At 44.8% G+C, this 26,490-nt stretch overlaps 1 protein-coding gene across 1 annotated transcript; it reads right to left on the bottom strand.

The window, feature by feature from the left end:
- Positions 1-28: 28 nt before the first annotated feature.
- Positions 29-25,142, bottom strand: LOC132570484 (perilipin-3-like). Its single transcript, XM_060237127.1, has 8 exons — positions 24,814-25,142; positions 20,970-21,049; positions 16,647-16,839; positions 15,286-15,371; positions 7,432-7,699; positions 3,619-3,785; positions 2,150-2,278; positions 29-842 (listed from the first exon to the last, which is right to left on the bottom strand). Exons 2-8 carry the CDS (start codon positions 21,030-21,032, stop codon positions 231-233), a joined length of 1,518 nt encoding a protein of 505 aa, XP_060093110.1. The 5' UTR covers positions 21,033-21,049; positions 24,814-25,142; the 3' UTR covers positions 29-230.
- Between the last annotated feature and the right edge of the window lie 1,348 nt (positions 25,143-26,490).

Raw genomic sequence — 26,490 nt, 5'->3', positions numbered from 1 at the left:
TTTGTTTTTCCTTCACAGGAGAGAAACATTTACAAATGCAATTCATTTTATTCATGGATAAGAGAGATATAGACATACAATATAGAGTGGTAAAAAGTCACAGGACTGGGGACAAGGCACCATTCATAGCAGCTCACTTTTAGTTCAAATAACAATTCTGTTCGCTTTAAGTAATGGGTCTTTCTGTAGCAAAATTATGAAGAGAAAAATTTCAAAGCTTGTGCTAATCTTCATTTTGACTTGCGGCCTGAAGGCCGGTTAGTTTCTTCAGTCCTTGTAGCACCTTCTGCTAGATCTTTGGAAGATTCAAGAGGCTCAGTCCCTTTAGTACCTTCTGCTAGATCTTTGGCAGATGCAAGAGGCTCAGTTCCCTTAGTACTTTCTGCTAGATCTTTGGAAGATTCAAGAGGCTCAGTCCCTTTAGTACCTTCTGCTAGATCTTTGGAAGATGCAAGAGGCTCAGTTCCCTTAGTACCTTCTGCTAGATCTTTGGAAGATTCAAGAGGCTCAGTCCCTTTAGTACCTTCTGATAGATCTTTGGAAGATGCAAGAGGCTTAGACCATGTGAGAATTATGTTCTCGGTCACGTAATCTAGCAAATCAGTCAGCAGTATCCGTACTTGGAGGATCTTCAGCTTGCTGAGATCCAGCATGGTGCTAGGAAAATTCTGGAAGGAAACAGCTGCATAGGTCTGGAGAAAATCAATAAGTGTTTCCAACTTGTGGATGTGTTCGTGCACCTGGCCTGGGAGTCCCTGAGTATGAAAACGCAGAGCAAGACAGCCAGTCCGTAGACGCTGAATAATATTACGGAATACCAGCACTATCTGAGACTCGATTGACTGTTAAAAAGAAGAATAGATTGGATTTATATTCAGAGTGGCTTACAGTCTCCTTTCCCTTCCTTTTCCCACAACAGATACCCTGTGAAGTAGGTGAAGCTGAGAGAGCTCTGAGAGAACTTGTCTTGAGATAACTATCACTGACTAAAGGTTATCCAACAGCTGCATGTGAAGGAGTGGGGAAGAAGCAGATGATAGTCCACAGCAGGAACTCATTTGCATACTAGGCCACACCCCGTGACACCAAGCCAGCTGAAACTCCATTCCTGTGCGTTCCTGCTCAGAAAAAGCCCGGGCCCACAGCACAGCTAGGGTCAGAAGAGCATTAACCAAATCCTGTACTCACACAAACACACTTGAAGCTGTCTTATAGTGAATCCGGCCATCCATCTATCAAAGTCAGTATGGTCTACTCAAGGCTGGCAGTGGCTCTCTAGGGTCTCAGGCAGAGGTCTTTCTCATCACCTACTGCAGAATCCTTAACTGGAGATGTCAAGGTTTGAACTCGGGACCATCTGCATGCCAAGCAGATGCTCTGTCACTGAGCCATGGCCTGAAACTGTGGTTTGCAAAGCGAATTGAGGTCCTAAGCTATGTTGAATTTAAGAAGTCCCCACAATATTACCAGTGAGTGTGGCTCAATACTCTGGTTTACAATACATGCTGAGATCCCAAGCTATGTTGAATTTAAGAGGCCTCACAACATTACTCCCCCCCAATGGTAGGGACCCCACATAACTAATAACTAGGGTTGCCAGCCTCGAGTTGGGGGTGGAGCTTGATGAGGGCAGGATTTGAGGAAGTGAGAGACATCAATGGGGTATAATGCCATAGAATCCACATTTCAAGATGAACTAATCTTGCCGGGAGATCAGTTGTAACCCTAGAAGATCTATAGCCACTAGCTGGAGATTTGACAACAGAAGTGAGAATCACAGTAGGAAAGGTGGAGAAAAAGGCACTGTGTCCATGAATAAATGTCCACAAAATTTTCTTAAAGTACTTTCACATCTGTTAGTAGCCTGGCACAAAACTTATAGTATTCCAAAAATACAGAACTTCAAAACACAGACTACATAACAGAAGGTAGGACACACCCCACATATACAACAAGTACAGTTCAAAAATAATTATAACAAATTTGCTTCTCTTTCTTTAGGTCCATGTCTGTGGCTCCCACAATGCAGGAATTTTCAACCCTATGTAGCTTAGACTATGCATAATTCCAGCTCCTCATTCAGAAGACAGTTCTGCTTCCAAGACAGATACTGTACTATTATTTCAGACCTTGTTTTGCTACAACATACCTTTGCCTTTAACAAGTTCTTCCTTTCAGCCACTTCTAACTCTGCCATGCTCCATGTCAGCCACATCTTGTTGAGCTCTTCCTGCACATCTGGGCGTTTTTGATCCACCGAGCGTTTAGAATACTCAATCTATAGGCAAAAAAAAAAAAAGATATACTTGAAGGGATATGTTTCTCACAAGAAACTCCTATAATCTTGCTTAATACAAGGAACTATTCCAAAGAGAATGGCGACTTGGGACCTCAAAAACATATGAATTATAGAGTCTTCATTAGATTTATTTATTTAAAACACTCGAGTTGCCTCTCCACCCAATTTAGGGTCTTCCAAGGCACCAAACAATAAGAACATTACAAGTTAAAAAAAATACAGACAGGGCTTTTTTGTGGGAAAAGTCCAGCAGGAACTCATTTACACACCCCATGACACCAAGCCAGCCAGAACTATGTTCCTGTACGTTCCTGCTCAAAAAAAGCCCTGCTGCAGATATATACAAAACAATTGAAACAGACACAAGAACAAGGAGGGGCAAGGAGAATCAGTAAACCAAACAGAAGTTTCTTCACCCACTGGCAGAACCAAATCCCACTGTGGAAGGACTTCTGTAATTTACCAATCCAAAGATAGCAGAAGGGTCTATGGTATCTTGGGCTCTTTCTTGCATTGCCACCTGTCTAGTCTCAGATGACAGTGATTTATATGAGTCAGTGAGGTCATTATTACATTACCCAGCTGCTGTGTTGTGTCCAGGGCTTCCATAAGGACTTTCCAGGTGTGTGTGGGGCTCCAATCTGAACCACAACGAAGGAAGCACTTCAATCTCCTTCTTGTTACTTCCCTGAGGAGCTACAATTTGCCCTGTTGAGGCTTTCTGATAATGGGTTTCATGCAGGCTTCCCCAAGTAGCAAACAATTGCTCTCAGAGCCATTTCAGGTCAGGTAAATGGCCTAGGGGAGGGCTTGCCTCTCTTCTTGTGAGCTACTTGGGAACTTTCCAGCAGTGGACTTGTAGCACATGTCTGCTAGAAAGCCCTTGTAGCAGGCTGGGACATGGTATGATGACTGTAGTTAGGACCTAAAGTCAGGAGCAACCCTAGACTCTCTGGCACCCTAGGCAAGGCTAACTTCTGGCACCTCGCCTGCACTGATAGCATCACTGAGTCACATGGGGGTGCCCAATTCGGTGCCTCCAGAAGGCCAGAGCCCTAGCCGGCCACCTAGTTTGCCTAGTGGCCAGGCCAGCCCTGCCTGAAGTATAGTGCTTAAAGCATTGAACTCAAATCTGGGAGATCAGATCCCTATTCTGCCAATGCTACGAAGCTTTGCATCCCTTATAAAGGCCAATACTTCACCTGTAGCAGTAGGAAACCAGATTGCCAGGGAGGAGTGGAGACTGGTGGACTGAGCCAAAGTTTTTAATCTACTATCTTCAAAGTTTTGCTTAGCATCTCATTCTACTGCACACTTACCAGATCAAATGTTATGTGCAGGTGGAAGAGTCCATCCTGGATGCTTTGGACTGTGTCCTTCATTTTGCCCACAAAGCGCTGGCACACTTTGGTCGGGAGCATTCCCATGTGCACAGAGTAGCTGTTGGGCTCTTTCTGCTGCTCCGCAGAAGCTGATGTATGCCTTGCTGAAAGGGAGCAAGTGTAAAATGTTTTACTTCAAATCCTGGCCTCTTTGCTACAGCAAGCTGCTCCATGAGCCAGCATGGTATACTGGATGGTGTCAGGCTAAGGCCAGAGAGACTTCAGTTCAAATCCCTGCTCTGCCATAGAAGCAAACGGGATAAACCCTGGGCCAGTCAGCCTAACCAGTCTCATAGGGTTGTTGCCATGAAGGAGTTTGGATAAGAACAGCGACAGTTCCATCTACCTCGCACTCCTACCCCCCCCCCCCCCCTTTGCCTTCTCCGTGAGGCAGTGGCACAACTGGAAGTTTTTAGCATCACCTGCTAAGTTTGCTTGTGTTTCTGCTGTGTCTTAATTGTTTTAATTATGTATTTATTATATAAATGTATTTAATGCTGTACACCACCCTGAGTCCTGTTCTTACAAGGGAGGGCAGTTTAAAATCCAATTTAATCAAACAATAATGAATAAAATACAGGAGGGGAGATGGATGTTGTAAGCTGTTTTGGAGTCCCCACTAGAGAGAAAAAAACATGGCATGAATGTCTAAAGCAATCCCAGTGAACTTTACCTCTCCATTTCCACTGTGGGGTGCATTGAGCAAGCCTTCCTAAAGGTCAATCAGGGAGGATTTTTTTTTTTTTTTTGCTAAATCCATTTTTGCACTAAAGTACTGAGCGCGTTTCACTTCACCCAGTGATCTGAGAGGCTGACCTGGCATCTCAAGGGTTTTGATCTTTGGCATGTTAAATGGTCATTGGGGAACATCACTTGGTATCACTGCATGCCCACTGTGGAACCAAACGAGATGTCTCTACATGTCTACTATCAGGTCAGTAAAGAGCAAATATGCCTGACATTGTTCAGATAAGAAGTATTTGGGGAACAAATTTGTTCAGCTCTAGACAATGGAGTGTGTATTTGTGTATGTGGGGGGTATAAATCAGAAGCTAGAGCAGACTGACCGACTCCCTGAAGCTATAAATTAGATTTTCTTCGCACTCCTGCTAGCAATAAGCTTCCACAGAGCCCTTGAAAAGCATATAGGAACCCATTTCAGCTTTAGAGATAGTCTGAGCACTTCAGACTGCTATTAGCCCATATGTAAGTGGATAAAAAAACATATTGCATTGATACAAAAACACTTCAGCTTTTCTATGTCATCTCAACCTCAAGGAGGACTTCCAAGAATCTGTCAAAAACTACTCAATTTTTTTTATATTTATATATTAAGTATCTTTGGCATCTAATTAATTACAAGGAAAAATCACCGTACAGGAGGTATCAAGAAATTTTACTGGGTAGCCAACATGCGACAGAATGAGGCAGTAGCATGAAATTGTACTTCCAAAACGGGCATTTTCCCTACCTGAATACTGTCTGTTAGGGTTGCCAGCCTCCAGCTGGAGTCTGGAGACACCCCCCCCCCCCTCCCACACTACTACAGTTGATCTCCAAACAATACAGATCGGCTCTCCTGGAGAAAATGGCTACTTTGGAGGGGAGACTCTATGGTATTATACCAGGCTCCACCCCCTAAATCTCCAGGTATTTCCCCACTCAAAGCTGACAGTCTTAAACTCTGCCAACACAATGCCATCAGGCAGCTGTTTCCATGCCAGGAATGTTCATGTGATTCTTCTAGAAGAAGAAGAAGATATTGGATTTCTATCCCGCCCTCCACTCCGAAGAGTCTCAGAGCGTCTCACAATCTCCTTTACCTTCCTCCCCCACAACAGACACCCTGTGAGGTGGGTGGGGCTGGAGAGGGCTCTCACAGCAGCTGCCCTTTCAAGGACAACCTCTGCCAGAGCTATGGCTGACCCAAGGCCATGCTAGCAGGTGCAAGTGGAGGAGTGGGGAGGAGTGGGGAATCAAACCCGGTTCTCCCAGATAAGAGTCCGCACACTTAACCACTACACCAAACTGGTTCTAGGGTTGCAAACCTCCAGGCGGGGCCTTACGTTGTCCTGGAGTAACAATCGGTCTCCGGACTACAGGGATCAGCTCCCGAGAGGGTTGCCAATTCCCAGTTGGGGGCAGGGGATAGCCCAGTTTGGAGGCCCTCCCCCCACTTCAAGGACATCAGGAAGCTGGGTGGGGAGGGAAATGTCTGCCGGGCACTCCATTATACTCTATGGAGACCAATTATCCATAGGATATAAAGGAAAATCCTTCCATAAGTATCTGGGGCTCTGGGGGGGGGGGCTGTTTTTTAAGGCAAAAGCAACAAATTTACAGCAAAGCATCTGGTGCCTCAAAACACCCCCCAAGTTGCATAAAAATGGGCCAGGGGAGTGCCCCTATCCTTCATTATTTCCGAATAAAAGGAAGGCATTCAAAAGCTGTGTGGTCCCTTTAAATGTGATTGCTAGAATTCCCTTTGGAGTTCAGTTGTGCTTGTCACACCCTTGTTCCTGGCTCCACCCCCTAATTCCCAGATGGTTCTTAAGTCAGACCTGGCAACCCTATCCCCTAAATTGGCAGTATTGGTGGGCAGACTATGTCATTATTCCCCATGGAGCTCCTTCTCCTTCTTGAACCAAGCCCTCTCTATCCTGGAATTACCCATACTGGAGTTGGCAACCCTAGATTCTTCCTGTAAGTCTGAAATATCATAGACCTTTCTGCTATCTCTGGATTGACAACACAGGCTTAGTCTGCCCATGTAGCAGAATAAGATGAGGGTATCGTATCATATTATACTCTGCTGTATATCTGGTGGGACTCATATGTATGGAGTTTTTTTGGTTTTTTTTAGCAGAAATTGGAAATTTTTGCTAGTCCCCACCCTCTGTGGACCTTCACTCCCATCTTGCCAGTTTTTAAACTGATGTAATCTTAGATTTTTCAGAGATAATCAGGGCTTTTCTTTTGTAGCAGGAACTCCATTGCATATTAGGCCACAACCCCCTGATGTAGCCAATCCTCCAAGAGCTTATAGGGCCTACATTAGGGGGTTTGTGCCCTAATATGCAAATTAGTTCTTGCTACTAAAAAAGCCCTGGAGAATATTTATTAGATCATGTATTCTTATTGTTTGGTTTTGTGCTGTAACTCGCCCTGAGCCCACTTTGGCGGGAAAGGTGGGATAGAAATCACATTCATAAAATAAAATAAATCTTTGGGGGTCTTCTACCCTTCAAGAGCAGCACTGCAGGGAGCTTAGTGGGCTGCAGCAGGAAGGGGAGCAGGGAAGTTTTACACTTCTGGAAGAAGTGTTGCTTTAGCCGAACAAGATCCTTGGATCCAACACAATGGCTGCAGTAATCAGGAGCATGGGAGCATAGTTTGGGTAAGCCTCCATTATATGACAGTTTTGAGCATTTATAAAGAATAGCTAATTCAGGCTGGGTCAGAAACACAATCCTAAACCTTTCCAACAGCACAATTTGGCTTGTGAACTTGATTTTCATTTTATCCTAATTGATTAATTTGCACAGAAGACTTTTAGGAGGGGGAGTAATTGATATACCTCCAAGAGAAGTGGTGCTCAGACTATTAAAATAGCTGCACAAATGAATCTTTAAACAAGGAAAGATCTTCAGAAGTTCTGTTGCCCTGTATATTACCTTGGATGGTGACACTCCCTTCTAAGATTGGCTATAAATCAGTTAGGAGAAGCAAAGACCATTTTGCTGCACCTACCTAATTGTTGACCTGTTACTGGGGGGAAGGGATCCAGCCAAGCATCTGGTTTCCTTAGCATGGCAAATGGGTTACTTGCCCCCTTCTGACGGACAGCAGCAGATTCCATGGCAGTACTCTTAGCTGCAGCCACTTGCCCTTGTGCAGTCTTTGGAGCCGCATCTGTCACTCCTGTGACTGTATTCTTCACTTTTACAACTGTACTGCTAATGGCCTTTTCAGCACTGACCGGTTTGGTTGACAATGGCTTTTTGGTGTCCGAAATAACCTTGAGGAAGACAAAATAGGCTACTGAGAGCTCCCAAAGACCCAAAAGCATTTGGCTTGCAAGGCAAGCGATAAACTGGTCCTATCCAGAAGAAAAACATCTGGAAAGATCTCAGTTGGTGATTTTCCCAATGGCTACAGAGGTTTGGGAGGGAAACAAGGGTGACTTAGCAGTCAGCAACCAAGATCTCTTAATAGGATAGATTCCCTTCTTCCTATCCGGAGTGTGCATCAAATCTACAACTTGATCTTTAACCCTAACACAGTACATGAGCTAGATTGGCCCCTTCCCAGCCGGGCCAACTTCACCGGCTAGAGGCCGCTGTTGCCCTCCCGGAAGGAGGGAAGGCTGGCCCCTGTCATCTCCGGCATCCGTGGATGTCTTGCGGGCGTGGCGTCGGAGCTATAAAGGCCAAGGCCCCGCCCTGCTCCATGCACTTGCTTTTGGCTCTCGGTGGGAGAACACGTCAGCAGCTGGTGTGATCGCGCGGGGGGCCTGGGTGCAGCGGCGTGTGTGAGGCGGAGAGATGCAGAGACGTGTGCAAGGCTTAGCTGGCTTCTTCGCGCGAGCGGCGGCTGATTTCTTTACGAGGCTGGTGTTCCAGCCGGAACGCAAGTGGGGGTGTTTTTAAGGGGTTAGAGAGGGGTTGTTGGGTGTGGACATCAGGCCGGTGGCCTAGTTACCGCCCTCCCCTCCCTTCCATGGGGGCAGGAGTTCCAGCGGCTTTGCAAGTTGGGGGGGGGTTGCTTTTGGGAGAAGGCAGGAGAGGGGTCATTGTGCATGGTCACCTAGGTCGGAGGCCTATTCACTCTCCCATGGGGGCAGGAGGGTGTACTCACTCTCACCCCCGCTCTTGTTGATTAATAGGGTGGTGGGGCTTAGTTGCGTTCCCCCCCAGCACACATATAGCAGCTCTTTATTGCAGTGTGTCAAGCAATTGGATCTCAAAGTAATCAGTCCTTGATTTGAAACAAAGTATGATTTATTGATAATCCAGGATTGAGTTGAGGATTGGAACTGATACACAGTAACAGTGGAAGGCATACTTAAAGGTGGCACATCAAAGGGTTTTCTAAACAAAGCTGCATTCTCTAAACAATGCTATATTCATGTGTGAAGATTCACATGGCAACTCCTTATCTCCTGTGGTTTCCTTCCTTGGGACTAGGCCTGGGAACCTGTCCCTGGAGGCGCTTATCTTCAAAGGCAAATTCCTGCATTTGTTAGTGAAAGTGAGAGAGGCCAAAGAGGCACGAACTACCCCCTAAATATTTACTGCTTTGATGTGCCCAGCTTGGCCCTTGGTTAGTAACATTTATGCAGCTTCACAAATACATTCAATTAGCATTAGATTATTGAAAGAAAGATTCACAATGCTTGACACAGTGTGCTTAAGCTGTAGGCCTGCAGTCTTCAACTCTATTTACGCCCTAAGTCAATCCTGGGGGAAGCTGGGTTCCAGTAGCTAGGTCTAGGTTCTTGTTTGATATTAATTTCAGAGTGCTGGTTGCCCGTGTGTGGTGACCTAGGTTACTTGAGGGGTGGTCAGGTAGAAGGGCGGTTAATAAGGGAGGGATGGCTCCCAAGAAAAGTCAGGGCTCCTCCAAGGGAAAACAACCCACTAAAAAAAGGGGGCAGCAAGCTAGGCCGCCTGGTGATTTGGGTGAAGAGGCCCAAATATGGCAGGCCATCATTGGCCAGCTGGACGCTTTGGAGCAGCAGAGGGGTGCTGTAGGGGCTCCCACATGGGAAGGGTGCCGTACGGCAACAGGCTGTTCGGCCAGGTTGACTTTTGAAAAGGAGGTGCTGGCTCGCCTTTCTGCGTTACAGGGCACGGTTGTCAGCTTGGATATGCAGCAGGAATCAGAGTTAGAAGGAGAGGTGGACACGAGAGAGGCTCCCAGCGGGGAGCCTGTGGATCCTGGCGCAGTAGGGGCAGCAGTGGAGATAACCCCGGCGGTGGCGGTTGCTGTTACCCATTTGGGGGTAGCGGGTATGTCACCATTGCAACATCAGCTTCCAACTTGGCCATGGGGCCTCCCCCAGCCATTGGTTATCCACAATGCACCATGTATGGCATTGTCATCGCCTGGGCAGTTGGCCCCTGCTGGGCAATTCAGTCAGGCAGGACCTTCTTGGCCTTGGGGTGCACCTTGTACCACTCTTCAAAGCCAGAATGTGGTGGGTTCTGCCTCGCAGCCCCCTTTGCAGTCGGTGGCTACGCCAGCGTTGCAAGGCGCTTCCACTTCACAGGCAGCGCTGGGTGTGCTGCTGCGGGGCGGGCAGCAGCAGTTGCTGCAACAAGGGGCATGGCTGGGGCATCCTTGGGGTGTGTGGCATTATCCACCGAATCCTTATGGGTCCATACCGTTCCAAGTCCTGCCATATGGCGATACCACATTGCCATTGGGTGATCATTTGGCAATGGCCACTCGGGAAAAAATACTGAGGGGTGAATATGTGGATGTTTTCAGTCTCCTATTTAGAGAACTAGAAAAGAAAGACAAAGAGTAGTTAGACAAGGAGAAGGAGAAGCTGAAACGTAGAAAGGTGGACAGGACTTGGGTCAATTGGCTGCCAGGTTTCCTGATCTATGTGGGAGTGATAGCAAGGGTGCAACCTTTACGGGCTGCAGCCCTTTTCCAATATTGCGACATAGTGCACCATGCATATACGGACTTTGCCGGGGCTGCGTGGTTGCAATATGACGAGGCCTTCAGAATGAGGGCCACAGTCAATCCCGGTCTTCCCTGGGATCAAATTAATCAGCAGCTCTGGCTGCAGTTGATGTCCCCAGCAAAGCCCAATACAGGTGATAGGGCAGATAGTGGGCATTTGGTGCACAGGCAGCAGAATACGGTTGGTGCCCGCAGTATGGCGGGCCAGTCGGTTCAACCCCGGCTGTTATGCTCGGAATTTACCTCCAAGGGCGTGTGTGCTAGAAAAGCCTGTAAATTTAAACACGAGTGCCCGCTATGTGGAGGGTCGCATGCTTTCTCAGCCCGCAGCAGGTCAAAAACCAAGGGAAATGCCAAGCGCCCTAGTGGTGGGAGCAATCCGCAGCCGCCTGGAAAAGGGACCCAGCCCCATACATCTGAGGGTACTTAGTCGGTGGTTGGGTAATTATCCCTTGGTTGCCGACAGGGCCTATTTATTGGAGGGATTTAGTTTTGGTTTTAGGATCCTGTATCAGGGACCTAGAGTCCCTTGTATGGCCCCTAACCTTCATTCAGTGGTTGGGATGGAACACGTGGTTAGGGCAAAAATAGCCAAAGAATGTTTGGAAGGGAGGGTACTTGGCCCCTTTGATGCTCCACCAGTGCCTAATTTAAGGGTGTCCCCCTTAGGGGTGGTGCCAAAAAAGGTGCCAGGGGAATACTGTTTGATACACCACTTGTCATACCCCAAGGGCGACTCAGTGAACGATGCCATTCCGGACGTTCTCTGTTCAGTCAGGTACACTTCCTTTGACCAAGCGGTCAAAGTGGTATGGGGTTGTGGTGTAGGGGCCGAAATGGCAAAATGCGACAATAAGTCAGCATTTCGCCTGTTGCCGGAAGATTTTGATCTCCTGGGCTACTCCTTTGAGGGAAAATATTACATGGATAGGGCCCTACCCATGGGTTGCTCAGTATCTTGCGCCGCTTTTGAGCGTTTTAGTTCCTTTGTGGAATGGGTGCTTCGGATTAAGTCTGAATTGAACAACACAGTGCATTACCTGGATGACTACCTTTTTAGGGGATTGGCTGGGTCTGGGCAGTGCACCAGGTTGTTACGGTCATTTGAGGACCTGGCAGGGGAACTAGGGGTCCCGTTGGCCCATGAAAAAACAGAGGGGCCCAGCTCAGTGATTACCTTTTTAGGCATCGAGCTGGACACTATTCAGCAAGCTTCATGGCTGCCTGCAGATAAAGTTGTGGGTCTGAGGGATCGTTTAGCTTCTCTTAAGAAGCAGCGCAAGGTGTCGCTCTTGGAGCTGCAGCAGTTAGTGGGGCACCTCAACTTTGTATGCAAGGTTGTTGCGCCTGGTAGGGCTTTCTTAAAGCAGCTGTGTGATGCCATGGGATCCCTGCGACTTCCTCATCATAGGATTCGGATGACCATGGGTATGCGGAGGGACCTGGAAGTTTGGGAGGAATTTTTGGAATCCTTTAATGGGATTTTATTCTGGCGGGAGGAATTGAAGATAGAAGCGGAACTTCAAATTTCCTCTGATGAAGCAGGGGCCACTGGTTTTGGAGTATATTTCCGGAGACACTGATGCACTGAGCAGTGGCCCGCTGCATGGTTGGCCAGTGGACTCTGTCAGGACCTCACCTTTTTGGAGTTCTTCCCCATTGTAGTGGTGGTTTGGCTTTGGAGAGAGCAGCTGGCCAACCATACAGTTCATTTTTGGTGTGATAACATGGCTGTTGTACATGTTATCAACTCCCTCTCATCTAAGTCTCCAGAGGTTATGAATCTTGTGCGAGCATTCATGTTGCAATGCCTTCATTTGAACATTCTGTTTCAGGCAAGGCATGTTCCGGGAGTGTGCAATGGGATGGCAGACGCTCTATCTCGTCAACAGATCAAGCGTTTTCGCCAGCTCGCTCCGGAAGCGGATCTGCAGCCAGCGTGAATGCCACTGGACCTTTGCCAGCTTGGGAAGCCAAAGCCGGTAGGGCAATTCGATTAGCTCTTGCACCGAGCACTCTGAAAGCTTATGATAGGGCAGTGGCGCAGTTCTTTCGATCTCCTGGGCTTCTCCTTTGAGGGGAGTGCAGATCAGTGCGGGGAGTGCAGATCACGGCAAAGCCTTACCGGGGCAGATCTTTCCAGAGGGATTGATGCTGGCCTAGGTGGAGGTGGCGTTTGGGCCTGGCCGCTCAGCACCAGCCAGAATATTGGGCTCGTGCTGGGGGCAGGGTGGCTCGCCCTCTAAGGACAAGGCAGGGTCCTGTGGTTGACCCCAGGGCTTGTCCTGTTAGGCCTATATCCCTTGCCGTTCTAGTTGTTAAGTTATCTTTAATAAAGCGGCCCGGTTTATCCAACATACTGTGTCAGCCTCTTCATTCCGACTGGGAGGGGCAACAGAGATGGTGGCACTCTTGGAATGTTTAGAAAGGATGCACATACTTAATATTTAATGTAATTAGGTATTTATGTAATACCTAATGCAGCATGGGTGGGATGGATTTGGGTTGTCCCATAACCGTTTATGTTTGCTGATGTTTTGGTTCCAATTTCTTACTATTCATTGCTATTTGGTTTCTATTAGTCATGCAGGTTGCAGTTTTGACTATTTTTAGAGTACTATATATACACACAGTGTATCTTGTTGAATGAAACATGCCAAATTGACACCAATAATGTCAAAAAGCAAAAGTTTCAATTTGCATGAGGGAGGAACAAAATCAGAGTGGTTTTATCTGTGTGTAGGAGGATAGCATAGCTACCTTAGACACATTGTCACCTGAAAAAATAGGATGTATTTTTTAGATTCACATTTTAGGAAAGACATAAATGCCTATAATCTGGGTTATTCAGGTCCCCCAATACTATACGTTTTTTTAGCATTTGGGTTCAAGGGTTTTTTGAGGGTGGGATTCTGAATTTTTGGGGGTTATTATTCAATTATAGGGGACACTTCTGAGGAGGTGGATTGGCTTTTTTTTCAAGTAAATGATACCAGTCTTGTGATGAATATAATGTTCCCATCCACTAAAAACCCTACAAGTATCAAGCAAATTGGATCAAAGGAATGAATCCTACAGGCCCTGAACACGGTGATCCCAAGCCATCCTACCTGTCTCCATTATTTTCTATTTGCACGGGAAGGGGGGTGGGAATCCATGCTTTCTTCAAGGAAAAGAAGCCAATAGCCAAACACCCAAGAGCAACCACTGTCCAGACACCTCAAAATACAAAGAGAACCAACAGACCCAACAGAACCAGCATCAAACTAGAGAATCCAAGCCAAACCAATCTGGCAAGCCACTACCAAGATAGCTGGCAAGACACTGATATAGAGATGCTACTTCCCCAAAATACACAACACAAAAAAGATCTGTAGAACTATACAACTGTAAATGCAGGACCAGAATAATGCAAACAGATTTAAAACTGTGGCAATTAAAAAAAAATCTTTCCCCTCAATAGCACAAACCCTTGGAAAATGGAAAGTTTTATATACAAAGAACATGCAGATAAATTAAAAACCCTGAAACAAGCCAAGAGAATAGAGTCCAGACCTTTTAACAGCATCCACCAAAAAAAATTTTTTTTTTAAAAGAATCACAACCTGTCCTCCCCCCCCCTCCCCCGTCAGCCCACTAGTCCATCTAGCTGAGTATTACCAATTATGTTCTCCAGGGTATCATAGAGGAAGGTCTCTCCTCACTTTAAACAATTTTTTTTTTTGAGATGCCAAGTACTGGACCTTGGATGTAGGGGTACAAGCCCTTCCATCAAGTCAATGCTTTTTCTCTACAAAGGAGGGCCTTGGGAGAGGTAAAGGTTATCGAAGGAGGTTATTACCCCATGTCTCCAGCTACATATTGCTCTGCCGTGCCTTTTTGGAGATGCCAACTAGGGACTAAACCAAGTGCCTTGTGTGCCAAGTCAATGCTGCTTCCTTTAAGTTACAGCATGCCATAAGGGTTCAAAATCCCTTAGGGGGACAGAAATTCATCATCATGAAGGTACTACCTAATAGTCAGCATCAGCCTGTGTTCTACAAAAAGTTTTCAGTATCAGTCAGACATGGACAGTACCCAACATACATATGTTGGTATACAGAAGTCGATTTACTACCAACTTCAGTAAAACTATGTTCATTCAATTAATTTTTTTTTTAAATTCACAGTTCCTCCAAGGAGCACCGGACAGGTTACAGCATTCTCTCCCCCGCTCCCCACTATTTCATGTTAATTAGATAAGGCTGAGAAAGTGTGACTGACCCAAGATCACCCAACCAGCTTCAGGGCTAAGTAGGGAGCTGAACCTGGGTTCCTCAGGTTTAGCTCTTTAACTACCACACCATGCTGGTTCTTAGCTTGAACAGGCAAATTATAATGCCAGATTTCAATTTCTAAGCAGACCCTTTTGACTGAATGACATTTCAGTGAGTTTCTACAACTTGCAGAACTGAAATGTGAACATCAAACTCCAAGGTGAATGTTAGATGTCAAAAAGCCAACTTTTGAACATTGAGAATCCTGCAGGTAGAATTAGCCTTTCAGTTTCTAGTGTCGGCTATGAATAGCTTATAGAGACAACTTGTTTGGCTACAACAGAATTCCTTTGTTATTGTAAGTTCTGGTCACCATATCTCAAAAAGGACATTGCTGAGATGAAAAAAATACAGATGAGGACAGCCAAGATAATTGGGGAAGCCCCAGCCTCTAGGCTGTTGTTGGCTGTCCAGAGGAACTGGTTGGCACTGTGTAGGACGGACTAGATGGACTATTGGTCTAATTCATCAGGGCTCTTCTTATGTTCCTTTTGCAGAGTTACATATGTATCATGTTAAAGCAGAAACAAATATTTAAAAGGGAAAAATTCTCTCTCCCCTATAACATCTATGTCAAACATCTATAACATACCTTATTTGCTGGCTGTTGAACAACTGGAAGTTTCTCTTTCCGCTTATCTACCCCTTGGCAGGTGTATTCTTTTAATATGTAGATAGCTAAAGGAATGGTAGAGATGACTAATTACTTGGCAGGAGGTGGCTAGGGTAGCAACATCTGTTCTGCTCCTTGAGTTTCACAGTTTAGCTCTTTTGCAGGACCTTGTTTCTGCCCATCATCTTCTTATGCTCACACTTGGTCTAAACCTGGGCACTGGTTCATTAAACTTACCTGATGAAGGCATGTTGAATATAAAATAAATTAATGGTCAGACTCCTAATTTACTGCTTTTGGGATGCAAGCATCTTTGCAATGGTTCTTCACCACATCCACCTCATTCAAATGAGAGCAAGAAATAATACCCCCACCCCATTCTATCAGCAAGAAGAAGATAATTGTGTTAAAGGCATGGTTTATATTCTGAACAGTTAAGGATTCTATGTTAGAGCTGAATAGAAACTACTTAGATTTGCTCCCTCCCTTGCTTTTTGTTTGTAACAGAAATCTTATCTGTGATGTTTATGTCTCTTCAACCTAGCAAAATTTAGATGTTAAAATCCAACATTTTGTTCCTATTCTTTGCAGGCTAAATTTACACATTTCCAGAGTGGTATGTGAGCTTCCAAATGTTATCACTTGGATCGACTCAATCAAGGAAGCCACAGCTCTCAGCCTGAAAGACCTGAGCAAGACTTTTCAACAATAGGACATTATGGAGATTGTTCATTCATTGGGCTGCCATAAATTGATAGCAATGAGATTTGTGCACATGACAAGACTTCTGCTACTAGCGTAATGTGCAATCGTCAGTCAAGCGATAGAGTTTCTTCCCACTATAGGAAAGGCAAGCATAGATACCACATTTGGCTGACCCACAAGGTTCTTCTGCAAAGATCATTCTTTGGACACAAGGCAGGACAACAGAAACGCTAGTCCCAGCATCTTCCAACCATTCATTGAAAAGAAAAGGCATAGCTTTAAGAACGATCCTGTATAGTAGAGCAGAGAGCTGCATAACTATTGCCACTCAGAGTGGAATGTTGCCTATTAAGGACTGCTTTACATCCATTGGCCCATTTAATTCAAGGGACAACAGCTCTCATGTGTTGATTTTCACATCTTGGTGTCAGGCAACTATTATCCATCACAGTTGCCAGAAACTGAGTCTGGGTCTTTGTGTAAGACACATGTGCTCAGCCATTCAGCTGTGGATTCTACCCTCTATGGATATCACTGGGCATGACAGATTATTTGGCATATTCAGCGGTAAGCATCTCTGAAGTTTAGAGCTCCATGTCAGACAATGAGTAAATCCAAAGCCATCACCTACTTACTCTGAGAGTCTAGTTTTGTTAGAACGGGCTGCACACCACAAGCTGCCGCAGTCGCTGCCATCTTAATGCCCTTCTCTGGTTTCTTGCGGACCGATTCAACAACAGAGTGACTATCTTTTGTTGTAGTACAGGTAGTGTGGACATCACAGGCAGAGCTTGCTAATGATAAGTTTGCCACAGAGGTTACCACATTCTATACAATGGAACAGAAGTTAAATTTTAATTTAAAATATCAATATACTTATCTATCTCCAGAACACCTCAGGACCTGAGGAAGGCAATAACAATTCAAAATAAAGCTTAAAACAGATATAAAAGAATTAAAATTGTGAAAGCACTTTGCACTCCACAGCAACCAACAGTCCCAGGCAGTCCTCCATCCAAGTGCTAACCAGGCCCAACACCACTCAGCTTCCAAAACAGGAGGAGGAGGAGGCGGCGATGATGATGATATTGGATTTATATCCTACCCTTCACTCTGAATCTCAGAGCAACTAACAATCTCTTTTACCTCCCTCCCCCCACAACAGGCATCTTGTGAGATAGGTGGGGCTGAGAGAGCTCTCACAGAAGCTGCCCTTTCTAGGACAGCTCTGCAAGTGCTATGACTGACCCAAGACCATTCCTGCAGCTGCAAGTGGAGGGGGGTGGGGTGGGAAATCAAACCCAGTTCTCCCAGATAAGAGTCCACACACTTAACCACTATGCCAAACTGGCTCCAATATGAGATGGGGTGGGCATATGGTATAGCTTTATGGTCTTCTAGGAGCATATTCCTCCTTCGTGCAGGCTCCGCCTCTGTTCTACAGCTTCACTAGAAAGCCAGCATGGTAGGACTTGCCCTGACCTCTTTCAGGAGGCTATTCCATAGGTACAGGTTAGCCACTGGAAAAGCCTTAGGCTGGACTGTTGCAGAACATGGCTTAGACAAAAGGGGTATTGGCAAGAGAACTTGCTGGGAAAAATGAAGCTCCTGCATGAGAACATGCAAGGAAAGACAGTTCTTTGGATATATGGGCCCCTAGTAATGAAAGGCTTTAAAGGTAAGCACCAGCTACTTGGATTGGATCTGGAAATTGATCGGCGGCCAGTGAACACAACGAGCAGATCTACAGGCTGTGCACACACACACGTCTTCTGTTTCAAAACTGCCACACATATATTCTCAGATCTAAGTCTGACAACTCTGGGTTCAGAAATTCTTCAAGATCTGGGGGTGGAGCCTATGGAGGGACCTCAGCAGAATATAATACCATAGAGTCTCACCCTCCAAAGCAGCCCTTTTCTCCAGGGGAATGGATCTATGTGCTCTGGATATGAGTTGTAATTCCAGGAGAACTCTAAGCCCCACCTGGAGACTGGCAATTCTACTCCACATGCAAGCATGTCATCACTAGGAGTTTCAGTCACTGGACTTCAATATGTCACCATTACTGAAAAGCATTGTTTTTCCAACACAGCCAAACACTTAGGACAACAATGAAAGTAAGCCTCTACAGAATATTGCTAAGAAAGCACCTTCCATTCTCGGCTTTGGGCACCCAAGGGAAACTGTGCCAGTAAAATTTCAAGTTAATTACAACCCAGTCTAGGCTGAACTATATGCAGCACCAAGATGATGTCAAAACCCAGAATCCTTTAATCAAGTTCAACCTCTGGTATCGACGTGCTGGAAAGGAATGGAAGTGCTCCATGTGGTAGCTGATGTGGAATAACGCATGTAGTTTTTTTGGAGAGAGGGAAGGAGATACAGGGTTACTATTTTGTGTGTGTGATAAACTTGTGGGCCATATCAAATGCTCCATTACGCCTAGACAAATGGGCAAATGTTGACAAACAAGTAAACTGATAGCACTGAACCCATCAGTGAACCCTATCCCGTTTGACCTATGAAGCCAAGAATGCTGCTGCCATGTTGATGGAAGCTTCCCTTTGTTCGGTCTGACATCATTTGTTAGCAGGGACACGAGTGATGGTGGCTTTCCTCTTAGCCCTACAGCAATCAAAGGCAAATCCAGCACAGCAAAGCTTCTCCTATTTCAGGGCAGTCTGAAATTCATTGACTTAGAAGGGGGTTAAGTTAACCCAGTTAACTATGTTTAGATTGCACTGGCATGGGTCTCTAAAGTGCTACCTGACTCGAATGTAACTGTTCTACTGCAGATCAACCTGGCTACCCTCTGGAGTTGGAGCCTGCTGTAATGGCAAGCATCTCTAAATAGAAATAGACAGGCAATGGCAAGTGTCAATTTCCTAAAAGCACCCAGCTTTCTTGCTGCAGGAGCCAGGAAATTGCCAGATCACACTGAGAAGTTATTTGCCTGCTAAAATTCCTGTGAGAATATGCTCCGGGCTAGAAGTGCTGGCCTGCTGCCTACTTGGCACTCTCTTCCTCTCTCTTCTTTTAAAAGAAATTCCTATTGCCTTCCTCATTTTCATTTTTTAAATGCAATTTTAGGCCCGCTCTGGTGTTCCAGGATGAAAGCCAAAGGTCCATTCAGTGAATCATTCATATTTATAAACATGTTACCTAGCAGCATTATTAAATTATAATTGCATTAAAAATTATTTATTGTGTCACAGCCACCACTATGCTAATTACTAAAACAGATTAATGAAGTTTATTAGGTCAGCTGAGGATTATAGCCTTGGAGTTCAAAAACCAAGCGCTTTAAAGAAAAGATGTTCAGCCTCGATGTAACCAAACTTGAATTCCAACAGCTGGGAGGAAAATGCACTGCACAACAAGAGTTGTTCTCTACTCAGCTGCCAACAAAATGCAGAGATGGCTCAACAAGGCAATCCTAAACAGAGTTAACAATCCTTCTATGCCCATTGCCTTCAATAGTTTTAGATGAATTTTAGCTGTGCTTAGGACTGCAGTGAAAGTTGCTTATTTATGTGTGAATTCACCATATAATCCTATTAAACTCTGTGGGACTGCCGAGTAAAGAGCATCAATCTGCCGATTGTGATTAAGTCACACCTGAGGGGTAATGAAGTTTCCACCAGTACCTTGGCATTCACCATCAGAATGTGAAACAATGTAATTCCTCAAATATTAATTTTTTGCTGTCTCCACTTATTCATTGTTGGACTACCACCAGGATGTCAGGTTTGATTTAATTGTTCCTTTGATGGCAAGTACACCTGGCAACTGCATTCTCTTACAATCATTAGTACCAAAGATGCTTCCCCCTATTTCACAATAATATTAAAGCTCTTACTATCTATTGCAATTGGACAAAGGGGCAAAGAGCTCTTTCACAGTACCTCTCACGAGAGAACAATAATAATAATAACTAGAGATAATAAGAGATGTTGTATGTATGAAGACTGTTCTTAAAGCATTGCTTTTAGTTTTAACTTTCCTTTCTTGTTTAGATTCAAGGTGACTATAAACAAAGGACATAAATAAATGTAGCAGAAATATAGACCCCAGTACCTTGCATTTAGAAAACGGGATTTGTTCAGTGACATTACACGTGATGTCTGCATACTTCATTCACCAAATACATGAAAACTTATTGGCCTTTTACATTCTGCAGAAGCACATGCATACTGTTTCTATCCATTATTCACATGATAGAGGATGAGGAGCTCTTCTTCGCCATGGAGGTCTTTTAAAATGACTTCTTATGGAATCATAGAGTTGGAAGGGACCTCCAGGGTCATCTAGTCCAACCCCCTGCAGAATGCAGGAAACTCACAAACACCTCTCCCTAAATTCACAGGATCTTCATTGCTGTCAGATGACCATCTAGCCTCTGTTTAAAAACCTCCAAGGAAGGAGAACCCACCACCTCCTGAGGAAGTCTGGTCCACTGAGGAACCACTCTAATGGTCAGGAAGTTCTTGGAGAGGTAAGTCCCATGAATTAGGCCCTCAACCTTGTTGAGCCCATGGGTAGTGAGAGACACCAACAACAAGGCTGCCTTGGGATGTGGATCCAATCACAAAATGGTTGCCACAGGGGGCTATTAGAGAATGTTGTGAAATTTCAAACAAAGCATTGTCCTAAAATGCAGGTACCATTTCTGAATGGGCGGTTTCTATAGATTCAAAGGTGATGCCTCCCAAGATCTTCTGAAGCACCTTTTGCTCCAGAGAGGTAAAGGATACCCAGAATGAAATCTTCACTTTGGGAAAGCAGAAAGAGACGCCCAGAAACAAACAAAAGGTAGGCACTATGCTGAAGACCATCATTTAGACAAATACACCAAGCCCTAAACATTAAATACCATCTGGTTAATTAATGGAAGAGGTTCCTAGGGTTTATGCCTACACCAGTAGGAAACTACTAAACCTTAGCTGTGTGCCTACCTGCTGAACCTGCTCATTTGTCTTCTGAGAAGAGATCTTCTTCTTTTTGTCTTTTTGAGACATGGTGATATCAGTTGCCACTGGGGAAGAAAAATACAACAAAGGAGGTTCAATGAACAAATACAAAACTATCCTGGAACAGCAAGGTCCATCCAACATGGACACTACTAAAGTAGGAGGCCCCTATCTTGTTGAGCCTGTGGACACTTTTAGATTTTGGGGGGGGCGGGGGGTGGAGTAGATGAGGCCACTGCAAAGTAGCTGCTATGAGTGTGGGTCCAATCACAAAACATTAGGAGATTCTACAAAAATGTATAGAAGTTCCAGATGAAGCATCTCCTGTAATGGAGACAGCTGTTTCCAAATGGGTGCTCTCTTGCCAAAACGAAGGTGATATTTCTTTGGGATCTTCAGAGGTGCCTCCTGCACTCCATTGAGCTGAAAGAAAGCTGGTTCTACTGTGCAAAACAGAAGCTGTTAGGAAGAGGAGAACTGCCCACAGGAAATATACTGGTAGACACTATGGCATACATGGATATTACATTAGGGTTCACTATCCTAGACTCTCTTCTAGAGAAGGTTGGAGGTTCCTGCACTGCAAGAAAGAATCATATGTTCTCTCAACACAATACGTTCTTATAGTACAAATTCATTTAAACAAAATATCCTTGTGGAGTTGCAAGCACCAAGATATATTTTGTGAACTATTCCAACAATCTTAAGATAGAACAAGATGGGTAGCTGTGTTGGTCTGTCTGTAGCAGTGGAAAAGAGCAAGAGTCCACTAGTGCCTAAAAGACTATCAAAATTTGTGGCAAGGTATTAACAAGGGGTAGCTAAACTTGCTTAACATAAGACACACATGGAATAAATTTCAGGTGTTTTGAGAGCTGCGAGACAGAAACAAATATTGCATGTCTTTATTAAAACTATTAATACTTTCTTTGCACAGAAAGATAAACTATATATGTATGCACTTTACAACACAAGCATGCTAGGAGACTTAAAAAAAACTGGGAATAACAGTCCACATAAGACTAGCACAGGGAAAGGTTATGAATTTTTTTTTTTTGCACAATTGGGAGAAGGAAACGCACATGTACCATATAAATAACTGACCACTATTTGCATCATTATGCATACCTCTTTAACTTGACACCAAGGTTAGTCAATACAGCTCCTACAAGAGCTATGAAACAAAGGGGGGACACTGCACTGCAGTCTTTAATTCCATTCCTCCTTCCAGTGGTTCCTTTGATTTTTGTGCTCTTTCCCCCCACTCTAGGTCTCTGGGTCACCTCTCTTGTGGATGAGAAGAACTTGCAAGTCTGCCTATTTTCCCCTCCTTCCCCACTTCACACACAGCAGAAATAGCTGTCTACCTATGGGTCAGTGCTCAGAGGCTGAATGAGGTCCGGTTGCTAAGCATGCTTACTTGAGAGTAAGCCTGCATTAAGTTCCTCCTTGACCTCTGGGATTCACCCAGTATGTGTAAAAGAGACACAGGTGGCTCCCGAGCCACAGCTTGACCAACCCGGGATAAACTTTTGCGAGTCACTGCTCACTTCTTCTTAAGAGTCAACCAGTGGTTCTAGGGAGAAATGAGGAGGCTAAGAACACCACAAGCAATATATACTTGTTCCAATAACAGTGGAGATTAGACTTAATTGTCTCTGAGACTCAAACTGCATTAGCTCTGCTTATCAGTGCCAGACTTTAGCATATAGCCAGTAAGAAGGCCTTTTCTAATATTCGATTAACCTGCACAATTCTTAATGATAAATGATGAGATGGGCTGAGTATGTAGGATTTGTCATGCCATTCTGAAGCCAATTTGGCATGTCACATGGTCCCAGCTTAGCGAGCACAGCAACCACAGAGAAGCTTGAGCTGCTTAGAGACAGCTCCTGTCACCCTGACCAGCAGATCCTTTGACAAGCTACTGATATCTCTACTACATACAAACATTTCTCCTCCAATCATTGCTGAAGATGGAAAGGGGTCCCACCTCTGAAACTAATGCATGTGCAGGAACACTGAGGTTCTATTCCCAGCCTCTCTGGTTGAAATTAAGTGGGAAAGACCTCTACCTAGAGGTCTCCAACAAGCTGGAGCAAACTGTGCTGTGGTAAGCATGACAGTCTTCTTAAGCTCAAACGACAGCATGAAATAGCATTGGTTTACCCCCGGAAGTCACTGCACCCTGAGCAATTGTTGCTGCTTTGGTGATAAGATACCCTTTAACTGCTTTGTAGCTCAAGTTCTCCTAGTTTCCAGAAATGGGCGGATTTAAGCTTCCAGCCCTGCATGACATATGCATGTTTATTCAGACGCTATTCATACTGTATTCCACAGGGCTTACTCCCACCCTAGCATGCACAGGATGACATCCTTATGAGTTACAATATTCACTTGCTGGTCTAGATGTGAGATAGGGATCTATTCATTAAAACTAGAAGGATTGCTTCTATAAGGTACCATACTTTAATGCAGAAAATGAGGCATGCTCCTAAGTAGAACTTTAATTTACCTGAGAACCAGGGGTTTTTTTTAAGAAAAAGCCCAGCAGGAACTAATTTGCATATTAGACCATACCCCTGCCGTCATCATTGTTTCACACAAGGCTTTTTGTAGAAAAAGCCCAGCAGGAACTCATTTGCATAATAGGTCACACACCCTGCCACCAAGCCAGCCAGAATTGAGTTCCATGTGTTCCTGCTCAAAGAAAGCCCTGCTGACAACTCAAGATTCTCCTTTACTAATTAGTGCAGATCCTCTGGTTGGTGGTGTTTTCTCTATAGATGCAAAAGAATGCCCTCCCCCTTCATAAATACATTTAGAAGTTCATATAGGCATATAAAGAAGTCCTTTTCTCTAGATAGAGACCCATAAGCTTCCCCTCCCCCAAAAACCCAGAGGAAGATCAGTAAACCACCTCTTCATGTGTGAATGCCTGCTTTACAATGATTTCTTAAGTGGAATTGCACTCTTCTGACTTCAGGGAAGTAAAATGGACTCAGAAGCGCTCTGCTTAGGAGGGCACTGGTATTTTAGTCCACCCTTCTTCCCAAAAACTCTGGACAACAGAAATGGACTTCCCCTCCCCATTTTATTCTCACAATAACCCTGCAAGGGGAATTAAAGTAAGAGAGATGGTTCAGTAAATTTCAGGGTGGAGAGGGGACTTGAACCTGGGCCTTCTCAGTCTCACTGCAATTACTACATCACAGTGATCATCTCTATTTACTGTGGATATTTAGTAGGTGCCCATCTCATAGCCATTTATCTGAGGCATGGTGCACAGAGTCAGTACTAGTAACCCCCCCTCCCACCTCATGCATAATTAGGCTTGCCAATTCCCACTTGGGAAATGCATGGGTATTTGGTGGTGGAGGGACCTCAGCAGTATATAATGCCTTAGGGTCTATCTTTCAAAGGCAGCCATTTTCTCCAGGAGGTGTTTCCTCTGTTGTTTGGAGAGCAGCCACAATCCTGGGAAATCTTCAGCCTCCACCTGGAGGTTGGCAACCCTATTTCAGCCTTTTTTTTTGTAGCAAAATTGTATTAGACGCCACCATACTATATTTACTAGAGTACTCTGCTTTCTTTATCCTAGACAAGTTTAATACCCCCCAAAGGGAATTTCAGTACTGTGGCTTCCGGGCAGCAAGTTTGTTAATAAAGGCCCATTTCATACCTGTACATATGAGCAAAAATATGCTCAAACCATTGATACTTCAAACCAAATCTAAGCACTTCCTTATTTCCCTGCCCATTCACCAAGCTCACTTGAACAGATCAAACCTGATGCTACATTATTTAGCCAAGGCTGTTCACCACCTACCTTCTACCCCACAACCAACTCTTATGGTTTCTTTAGAGAGGCTTCTTCTCAGTATTTATAGAGGATGATGGAATACAGTTAGGCAGGAATTAATTAGGCAAGCAGTTCAGGAGCCAATCAGAAGGCAGTGTTCAGTTTAGTCACAAGGATGTGGGACTGGGCGGGTGAATGTCTTGCTTAAAGACAAAGAGTTTTCTTCAGAAACAGAAACATTTCTCAGGAACCAATAAACTCCAAAGTGTCTAGTTTTGCCAATGCCATCAGACCTGTGCTGCTTCCTGTTCATATTACAGCCTCAAACTGTTTTTACTGATTGCTGCCCTTCAGCCACAGCTGTGTTTTCTTTCTCCCCCACATATGCCAAATGCCAGCTGTGAGTGTCACGTGGTGCGATGTGCAGCTACTAGAAGGAAAAGTTGACAGGCTGAGTTGTTGACCTGTGTGGAGGGTCACACTTATCATGTTGTGTGCCCATTTGGTGTTCTATATAAAATATATACATCTGGAGGGAGGGGGGGACTATTCCAGAAAGTGAAATGCTTGCCCATGTGGAAGGAAAGTTTGATGAAGAACATCCATAAGCAATGTTCTCAGGCTTGGATGTGACCAATTTCTGATAACGTTCTCAGGCTTGGATTTGACCAGTTTCTAATAGAATTCTAAGTGGTATTTTGTTGGCCAGGGTTACAATGCTATATGAAAAAAACAAAACGAAACAAAAGAAGCCATATCTAATTCCACTGGATTCACTTCTGAGTAAAAGAAAAAAAAAATCAGAGAGGGCTTTATAGCTGTAATCCTAAAGAGAGAATTAGTTTGGTGTAGTGGTTTAGCACATGGACTCTTATCTGGGAGGGCCGGGTTTGATCCCCACTCCTCCACTTGCAGCTGCTGGAATGGCCTTGGATCAATTATAGCTCTCGCAGAGTTGTCCTTGAAAGGGAAACTTCTGTGAGAGCTCTTTTAGCCTCACCTACCTCACATGATGTTTGTTGTGGGGGAGGAAGATAAAGGAGATTATTGTGAGCTGCTCTGAGATTCAGAGTGAAGGGCAGGATATAAATCCAAGCTTCTTCTTCTTATCCTCCTCCTCCCCCTTCCCAGGACAAATGAAACCCTTAAACCCACCCTAAGTTTGTTTACTTGATGGCAAAAACCTGCCTCATATGTGCTCGAGAATTCAGGGGGCAGAATCTTAAAGCTGGCAGCAACACTTATCTCCTGAATGTGGTCGCTTCCAGTTCTATAACGTTCCTTTGCACAAACCTCTTTGCCCTCAGAGAATCAGCAGCACAGGGGGAAATGTTCTATCCCTCCATATTCCTGCTGTGTTAGATTTTATTTCAGTTCAAAAAAATGTTTTGACTGTAGGGAAGCATCTCAAAATATCCCAAAATATCATCTTCCAGGATTGGCCACCTGTTGTCTGAAGTGGTGCAGTGCCTTATATCACCTCTGCAGTGGTGTTCTAAGGAGGTCTACTCAGATTCCTGCTCAAGTAGGGCTTATTCCCAGGAAAGTGTTCTTAGGGAGCCACAACTGGTCTCTGTCTTCTCATGTATCCATCAGCCCTAAGTGCTGTATAGTCCGGCTATCCCTATTTTCCAGAAACAGTTTCTGGTACCTATCCTTGGGAAAACCCAACTTCTGTTTAGTCCAGGTTTTTGCCTTTGGGGA

The sequence above is a fragment of the Heteronotia binoei genome, chromosome 4 (assembly GCF_032191835.1).
Source record: "Heteronotia binoei isolate CCM8104 ecotype False Entrance Well chromosome 4, APGP_CSIRO_Hbin_v1, whole genome shotgun sequence".
In the NCBI taxonomy this organism is placed as follows: domain Eukaryota; kingdom Metazoa; phylum Chordata; class Lepidosauria; order Squamata; family Gekkonidae; genus Heteronotia; species Heteronotia binoei.
This window is presented reverse-complemented; position numbering and strand designations above follow the sequence as displayed.